The sequence below is a fragment of the Ctenocephalides felis genome, unplaced genomic scaffold (assembly GCF_003426905.1).
Source record: "Ctenocephalides felis isolate EL2017-DRISC unplaced genomic scaffold, ASM342690v1 CF-g0.4_SCAFFOLD_01492, whole genome shotgun sequence".
Taxonomy (NCBI): domain Eukaryota; kingdom Metazoa; phylum Arthropoda; class Insecta; order Siphonaptera; family Pulicidae; genus Ctenocephalides; species Ctenocephalides felis.
Window position 1 is genome coordinate 9,341,016 of NW_020537646.1, and position 9,815 is coordinate 9,350,830.

At 29.3% G+C, this 9,815-nt stretch overlaps 1 protein-coding gene across 1 annotated transcript; it reads right to left on the reverse strand.

The window, feature by feature from the left end:
* Positions 1-4,868: 4,868 nt before the first annotated feature.
* Positions 4,869-7,219, reverse strand: LOC113370788 (glucose dehydrogenase [FAD, quinone]-like). The gene is made up of 3 exons (XM_026611475.1): positions 7,061-7,219; positions 6,592-6,783; positions 4,869-6,461 (listed from the first exon to the last, which is right to left on the reverse strand). The coding sequence occupies exons 1-3, from the start codon at positions 7,217-7,219 to the stop codon at positions 4,869-4,871; spliced, it is 1,944 nt and encodes a 647-aa protein (XP_026467260.1).
* Positions 7,220-9,815: the final 2,596 nt, after the last annotated feature.

Genomic DNA, 9,815 nt, shown 5'->3' on the forward strand with positions numbered 1-9,815 from the left:
ACAAAATAATAAACTTCTACAGGTTAAATTTAGTTCGAAACAAACAATATTGATCGGAATTTGTTTATGACACCGAAACGGCTTATTTATTGCCAGTCAAGGCAAGGCGTAAAAACCATAATTATATTATTTTTTCATATATTACATATTTTGACAAAAAACATACGAAAATTAGTATAAAGTTTTTTGAATAGCTATGATTAATTATGATTTTTAAATTTCTGAACTAAAAGCGTTCCCTGTTTCTTCAAAAATATTATTCGAATTTTTTCAATTATTTCATTCAAAGTTTCAATTTAAATTTTTTCATTTCAAACACTCAACAAACTTCGAAACGCACCAAAAACTATGTTCCAAAATACATCTTCATTATTTTTAAATATAAAAATTTCGAAATGAGATATTTTATATGTCTCTATATTGAACATTAATTTTGCTTGAATAATTTATGAATTGAAAAAAATATTTCATAAACTTTGAAAGGAAAGGAAAAAAAGAAGCTTTTAGTTCAGAAATTTGAAAATCATTCATATGCTATAAGGATAATAATTTAGATTTTCTACTATATGCGTGAATATTATTATGCAAATATGTATTATTGCACTGCTGCCGTTATGTAAATACAATTACTTATGCTGATATTACTCGTCTAGACCGTTTCTTTTAGTTTGTTTAATTAATTTCACGTTTCTTTCCAGTCAATCTCCTTCAATTTTTTAAATCGCGCTCTAAAATTATTTATACAACACAAGAACAAATATTAGGTAGTTTATTAAATTGTTTTGTTGTTAGTAAATGAAATGAGTCATTGCTATTTCTGGTTTTGTAATTAATGACCTAAATCAATTATTATTGTGCCTAATGCCGGTTTGTTTTTTGGAGAAATAAAGTTGAAATTTATAAATATCATTTTTAGAAGTCACAAAGTAAAAGTTTAGAACAGTATTCGTTTGTAACCCTTCAGTTTATTATTTATGTTTCAAAATGAGGATTGTATTAATAACAATCGTGTATGCCGTGGATGATTGTTTTTTGCTGATGTCATTAAACCGTCTCATTTGCATCAATATTACTACAAATTGAAAGTAATCTCAAAGAAAAAATCAGTTGATCATTATTCTTTGATGGTAGTAGTCGAACTAATTGGGCAGATGCATCTGCTTCGGGCGCAAAAGTCGGAACCTTGACGTCCTCTCGTGTCATGTGCATAGCTGCTTTATAGATGCAACAAATTAATGCAAATAAGGTCATGTAATCACACTTTGAAACAAATGCATCGTAGACATTGCGGTTAACCAGGATTCTTTTAGTCAATATTCTTGCATATTATTTTTATATAGTCTTGTGATATAAAAAAAATTAAACGAAAAACACGATGTTAACTTTTCTACCGATAATGAGACATATCCATTTCGAAATTTTATGCTTTAAGTTTGCTCATATTATTGTAAATAATAAATCATTATTTTTATGGATACAATTTTATTCACCCTGAATATTTAAAATTCATTTGAAAATTATTCGGAAATTTAAAATTCAGCCTTTTTTATTGAAAGTTCAATACGACCAAAGCATATAAATAAAGTATTAAACTTTACAGCGAAATATTATATATTTATTAAGATTTTTAGTACTCACTTATTCGCCTTGTTTCATATGCTCATCTTTAATATTCGCGATTTTTTTTTTTTCATTAGAATTTTTAAGGTCAAACAGTACTATACTATACTATATGTAGGTGTATTGAAATATATTTGTAAATATGTTTTTTCAAAATTATTTCACAAACACAAACTTTAAAATAATATGTATGTATATCTTGTAAATATGAAATGTTTGAATTGTATGGAAGGACCTGATTTATTTAATTTCTGAATTAGATATGTATTTTAACATAAATTTCACTTACATTCAATCCTTAATATATGCAAAACAGCTTTGAAAATATTTAATTAAACATTTTTATTTTCACTAAATTTTCAAATTATTAATAACTATTTCCAATTGGCGTAGAATTGTTTATTCACGTTCACTACTATCCCTGTATCATTTGTTGCTCAGTATTGTCAGTGATCCTGATGGCTCGTCCGCCGAATGTTATATTCAAACTAGGCAACTGTCGTCGCACGGTCGCGGGTTTAAAAGCCCCAACCAACCGTCATGACAACCGACATTGTCGTTACATCAAGAAGACCAATGAAAATATAAACCCCACTCTTGTAATTATCGTTCTACAGACTTGCAAGGCTTGATTTTAGTTTTTCGTCGTGAATACTGATTGCACAAGGTCTTGCTTAGTTTCTTGGAAAAGTTTATTATAAATCTCCGTTCAGAAGACATTTCACTGAAAACTTGATTAATTGCTTCTTCAATGATTATTAACTATAGTAGTTACTGGTTCTAGTGAAATAATTGCTGAAATCGAAATGCATCACAGATATTGCATATAGTGGTTTTGTACCAAATTTTTGTTTGCAAGGATGGGCAAGAACAAACACACTCATATATATATATATATATATATATATATATAATTTATTATTGTATATATATATATATATATATAATTTATTATTGTATATATATATATATATATATTATATATATATATATAGATGGCATAATTTTTATTTATTTAAGATAATAATGACAATTCTTCTGTATCATCTTGTTGGGATAGTTCTGATAACTAGAATTCAAAGATTACGTATGACATGACGGTTATTAATTACGTTATGTTTATAAAATAAAATCAAGAAATTCATGAAAGCAGATATCAGACAAATGTGAATAAATATTTAATTTGCAAAAACGTCGTTTGAGAAACGTTCAACGCTTTTAATCATCAATGTATACTCTTAAGCTTTGCATTATTAATCTGTAAACTAAATTATGCTTCTTGAAATAGGCCAAATAACTTGTTCCATTTCGATGCTAACAAATAATTTGAAATTTCAGCCTAATTTGTTATTATAGTAAAATCGATAAATTGATAATTTTTGGTAATTGTGTACTGATCTGTTCTGTAAATAAGTCTGTTATTAGCACTTGTGAGCAATATTGATAGAAACGTTTTTTTCTATACAGAAATAAATGCAGTGCACGTAAATTGTCGCAACCCATTCTGCTTCACATTTTCTAAATTAGTCCTTGGACTGGCGCGCTGCGCGATAAATCGAAATCTCCTCAAATGCAACACGCAAAATGCATTGGATGTTGCGGCCAATATCGATTACGACTTCTATTTTCTATCGATATATGCAATAAGCTCTTACTATAAATCGTTTATTGTTATTTCATATGATTTTATTAACAAATCGACTGACATTTTATAATAATTTTCCAGATTGTAATACAAGTCTATTGCGAACCATTCAACAATCTTCAAATCATTGCAAAAAGAAAATTCGATTTAAAATATTTGTATGACTAGATATTGTTAGTAAATAACAGTGACTAGTTCGGGATTTATATCATTTGCCTGCACGGCAAATAATTCAAAAGTTCTTATAAATTTAAATTTAAAGTTCGAATAGACTACATAGACACATATATAGATAGGTATTATAAGAAAATAATTCATTCCACTATTTAGACTTCGATAAATTTTGATTGTTTATATTACTTCGTTAAATCCACTTTTTAGTGCATTTTTATTTTAGTGCTTATATTTTTATTTATATCACTGTTTTGCACTTGATCATTATGCGTATGCAAATAATATTCGTCGGCACGTGTCTTCGTCTATCATATTTTTTTGGCAATAAATATAAAGTTTATTCAGATACCCGTTTATATTAGATTTGAATAATGAGTTTATCATTTTTATTTAAACATTTATTGACGTCGAAATATCTTTCCATGGGGATTATGGCATTGGAATTCACTATTCGCGTTGGCGTATGATTTTTTGTTTGATATGCATTGATTTAGTATCTTTATAGAAATACGTATTGTTAATGGAATTCTGAATCTTATATATGTGAATTAATTTGTTAGATCGATTGTTTCACAACTTGTTAGAATATTATTTTGTTGCTATATTATTACATCTTGTTATTTAGATACTCAGGGAAATCGCCATATAGATGTTTTTAGTACTGTTCTTGCAATTTATCGACAGCGTCGAGCAGAATAAATTACCGAATTAAAATTTGTTAATCATTTCTTTAAATTACATTTTTATACCTGTTGGAAGATACAGTAATTCCCATTAACATAATATTATACATAAGATATATGTGTTGGATAAACCCCGGTTCATGTGTCAGATTTGAACGCGTTAGTATGGGATCTGATGAGCAATGTGACAAAAAAGAGTCAGTTACGCGCTTAGCTTTTTCTTGTAGAGTATTATAATCAAAAACACTACAATATTTTATTAGTTCAATAGTATTACGAGATTGCATTTTAAAATAATAGTAATTAGAATACTCTAGATTTAGAAGGAAGGAAATGAAAAAATAAAAAATAATCATTAATCTATTGTAAGATTAATATAATTTATTGAGCCGAGATCTTTCTTATCTCAAAATTGAAATATTAAAATTATACGAGGTGTTATATCTAGTTTAACACAAAAATTACTTTGAATATTTCTAAAAAAAAAAAACTTAAAATTATTATTGCATATAACATCATTCAATTCTGTAAAGTATATATATATATATATATATATATATATATATATATATATATTCAAAGTAACTAGCAGCCGTTCGTCAAAATATATATAATATATATATATATATATATATATTCTGATCACATAATTGCTAAAAAGTATTTAGGTAAAATGTTGAATTTATTATTTTCTAATGATGTGTATATGTATATACATGATATTTGTATGTATGTATCGAATTGAACTAATTGTAAGGCTTAGGCGGTGGGTATCTCTTGGACGCTTTAATATGCAACCTACAGTTGGATTTTCTCTTGAACCTTTTTATATCATTCATATCGATGGCGCCCCAGTCCTCCTTGATGAGGTCCGCGGCCTTTTCCGCAATCATTATCGTCGGCGCGTTCGTGTGCGCCGTTGGAATCTCCGGCATGACACTGGCATCGGCAACTCGTAACCCTTTTATTTCGTGCACATTAAGCCTTTCGTCGACCACAGAATTTCCACTTTGCGAACCCATTCGACATGTACAACATTGGTGGAAAATAGTCTGCGTCAGATGACGCATTGCGCAATGCCAATATTTGTCTGAATCGAAAGGATACTCTTGGCATTGTGGTATGGGGATATCGTGTAGTTTGCTACCATATCTTTGCATAGCTTTGGTTTTTGATATTCTTACACTTCGTCGTATACCTTCCAATATCACTTTATAGTCCTCAGTATGGTTTAAATAATTCGGATACAACAGCATCGGATTTAAAGGATTGGAATCCCTTAAACGAATATAGCCTTCAGATTTTGGCAGTAGTAACATTGGAAGAATCATCCAAGTGTCATTATTTTCTATAGGTTTATATACTGAATTGTATATTCTGTCATCAATTCCAAATGCGTCTTTGTAATTTCTTTCCGAAACATAAGACCCCGCTGTAAAAAGTAATTCTAGATCGGGACGATATAAAGAAGATTTATTTTTCGTGTTTATAAAACCGATAGCTTCAGTCCCCGTCGGTGCGGACAAAGGCCCGCTATGACGGATCATATATTCAAAAATATTATTTACCTCTTCGAATAGTCTGTCGGTTCTCATGGAAATCGATTCGTTTACGAGAAACGTTAAACCTCCTAGAGCAATATGATCTTGAAGGTGGTCACCGACGCTCAAATCAGCTATAACTGGAATATTCAACTTACTTAAATGATCCGAAGGTCCAATACCACTTAGCATTAGTATTTGTGGACTGTTAATGGCTCCTGCGCTTAATATTATTTCCTTCCTTGCTCTGATGGTATACTTCATGGAATTCCGAATATACTCTACTCCTTCGACCCTCTTTGTTTTTCGATCTATGAATACTTTTGAGACATGGGCTTTCATTAATATATCTAGATTAGCTCGCTTCGATACTGGGTGTATAAAAGCAGTGTTTGAGCTGAGTCTAGAACCATTTCGTAAAGTGAATTGCAATTTCGCGTATCCATTAAGTTGTCTTCCATTGTAATCCACAATGTCTTCTCCTAGTTCTTTCGCTGCTTTTATGAAAGCATCAGTCAGAGGCGTGGACCATGCGGCGTGATTCAGTGTTAAATAACCACCCGTCGAATGACACTCTTTGTCAATGTTGCGATCCTTGATTTGCATGTCTTCAGATTTAAGAAAGTAGGGTAGTACTGAGTTCCAGTCCCAGCCGGGGTTGCCCAATGAAGCCCAGCGATCATAATCTTCCGGGTGGCCTCGCGTGTGTATCATATTGTTGAGAACGGACGATCCTCCCATCACTTTTCCTCGAGGCCAATTGCATCGCTTTTCTTTCATTCCAAGACAAGCGTTTAACTAATCACAAAGCAACAATTAGCATCCATTTCTTTATCATACAATTAGATACTGCATTATTATTATCATATCAAACGTTTGAATAACTGTTTTGTTTTGCAAAGTTTTGATAGGCTGTAAGAATTAATACTTGCGGTTCTGTTCTGTATCCCCAATTCGCATCTGTAAATTGAAGCATCGTGGCCAGTATTGGTACGTCCATTATAAGCAATTCTTCATCTCCAGCTTCGATTAGAAGGATATTCCATTTATCTATTTCGCTAAGACGATTTGCTAAAACGCATCCTGCACTACCAGCTCCGACGATAATGAAATCATATTCCTAGTACACAGAAATTCAAAATTAATGTATTTTCTACGTTTTTTCGAATTTTCAAGAAAGCAATATTAGATATCTATAGATATCGTTAAAATTATTTCACATTTATTATAAGATATTATAAGCATTTTGCTTTGAAATTTATACGTGTAGTATAAATGGATCAAAATTATTTAGATTTTAAAAATTTATATATGTTATGTTATCTATTATTTTGATTTTGTTCTTGTGATTTGTTAATTGATAAATATTTTTTTAAAAATCCTTATTATTTATTTACCTTTAATAGTTGTGAAGGTTCGTCCGCCTCCGCGCTGTTGAAACGATCGCTGTCCTTTATGAATTGCAAAAAGGCCTGGTTTGGATCAATCTTCCCTTGCACTATTACAATACACACGAACAGATGAATTGTAACATACCTTACCACGAACGGTTCCATAATTATCTCAGAAAATTACTAATACAATAAAGTTTAATCCCCTTTATAATACGTGGACATAATCGTATTATTTCGTTTTGTGTTCGAAATTATTTGCCATTTTCCATGTTTGTGTATCAATCATATATTAATAATACAAATTCTGCAGTTTTTGAGCAACTAAACATTTGCACACTTTGCATTTAACTAAAACTATTATTTACTCTACTTTTGATATCGAGTGTCATTAATTAATTAATAGAATTTACAGTTGCGAAGTGCCAGATGATACTTATTTTTTATATGTAATTATTTTGATAAGCTGTACAAAATGTATTTTATAATATAATTTAAAATTATCAATTTATAAATTATATTAAATGAAACTATTTTTTTTTATTTTAAAGTTAATAAGAGTTTTGGTTACATGAAAATCAAATTGCATTGCATTGAAATGTTTGTTGTTCAAATTGAGGTAATGACATTTTTACAATTTGCTACGTAGTGGAAAAAGTAAGTCGAATGTAGCATATTTTTATTTCTTGTGTGCGTTATATATATGTGGCAAATGTATTTTCACGTAAAAATAATGTTTAATTTATTTGTGAGACTTCATGCATCTAATTTTGTTTGTACTTCGACAAATCTTTATATCAATTTGTAGACATAAATTTATCATTAGTATTTATTAATTTATGATCACTATTTTTAAAATTTTTATTACTTATTAAATCTAAAATTTGTCTATTAAAATTTATATTGAATGATACTTTACACAACAGTGTACTAAATCATTGTAGATTTACTTGCAATATGCATAACAAAAAAAAAATAAGAATTGATTCCGTGAACATTCATTTGTTAATGTCTATAATACCATCCTTTCAATTTTAATAACTATAACAAATCTTCATTAATATTTTAATTCCTTACAATAAATTCGTTTTTATTGGTACATGACTTATATTTTATCAATGCAACTACAAAATATTATAAAATTTGTACAAATACTAGTCAAATATTTCTCAATATCAACTAATTAACGCCTCGTCTGACATTGTGCTATATATTATCCTAATATGAACACAAACGAATTTTCGAGTATAGATTAAATAACTAGCTGTAAGTGGAATTCTGTCTTGAGGCAATTATGGCATCGTGCCTTAAGGCAAATTGCTGAAACTTCCCGTACCGTAACGAAATGTTCGTGGAATACTGAATGTTTTCAAATAGATTATTCTAAATATTGTAACATTGTATAATATTTATAAGAATTATATAAACTGTATTGCAGAGTTGAAATTATTTGTAAAGTATATTAGAACTATAGTCAGAATTAAAAATGAAATCTGAAATATTTTCGATATAAAAAACTAAAAAAAAAAAAAAAAAACTAAAAAAAAAAAAAAAATGGAACAAAATTTTTTTTTCAAAATCAATTATTTTGTTAAGACAAGCAGAAAGTTCTTTGAATCAATTGAATCGGACGCTTAGTTCTCTCAAAAACTGCAATTTTTTGTACATTTAGCTCTGTATCTCCGAAATGGCTGGGCCTGCCTTTGCGAAAAACTAATAACCCCTTCTCCCAATCATTACTAATTGAATGTTTTTTAGATCATTCAAATCGGATGCTCCGTTCACTCAAAAACTCGATTTCTATTTTCTGCACTCTTTGCTCCGTATCTCCGAAACGGCTGGACCTGCCTTCGCCAAAAACTAATCAGCTCTTTTCCCTATCAATAGGAATCGAATGTTTTTTAAACCATTCAAATCGGTTGATCCGTACGCCCGAAAACGTGGACGAAAATTTGTATCCATACATACATACACACACACACACACACACACACACACACACACACACACACACACATCCATTTTTTCTGAAGTATGCCAAAACGTTCAGAAACCTTCAAAACGTCGAGAAATGTAAAAATTTTCAATTCCGATTTTCGGCCCATTACAATAACTTACCCTACGGGAAGTTAAAAATATCATAACAATAAACTTCTAAAACTATAATTGAAACTTTTAAAACATGCAGTAGAGCAATAATACTTTAGAATTGAAGTAACTTAAATAAAAGGATATATATATATATATATATATATATATATATATCTTCGTTTTTTAATAATTTTTTGAACTGAACATAAGTGCAAAATTTATTACTGTGGCGACAAATGGGCTTTGTTCAAATCTTGTAAATTTCATTTATCATACGTAAGATCATTATAATCTTTTCTTATCTTCATTTTTACATTTACTTTATTTTAGTTTTATGTACATGGTTGCTTATTTAATATGTATGAACAGTATTGAAATTATCATCATATTATCAACGACTTATAGTGCTTATTAAAATGTAATCGTACATTTTCTCCCATCGCACTCTATATAATACTAACTTATGATTAACCTGAAAACGTGAAGTTAAAAACTTTGACTATTTGACATAGTTTGACTACGTGCAATACATTTTCTATTTTAAATAACTGATTACACTCTAGTCGCTGATTGAATGACGTACTTAATTGTTAAAACTTAATATTAATTAATTTAGTTCTTAAATAAGTTCACATTAAGTATCACAAGAATTGATCCAGATCCTCGTCAT

Bases quoted from the DNA above. Each gene is read 5' to 3' on its own strand.
- LOC113370788 (XM_026611475.1), bottom strand. From the start codon at position 7,219: ATGGAACCGTTCGTGGTAAGGTATGTTACAATTCATCTGTTCGTGTGT. The intron at 6,784-7,060 runs GTAAATAAATAA...TCTGTGTACTAG, and splicing joins AACCTTCACAACTATTAAAG to GAATATGATTTCATTATCGT. The intron at 6,462-6,591 runs GTATTAATTCTT...CTTTGTGATTAG, and splicing joins GATACAGAACAGAACCGCAA to TTAAACGCTTGTCTTGGAAT.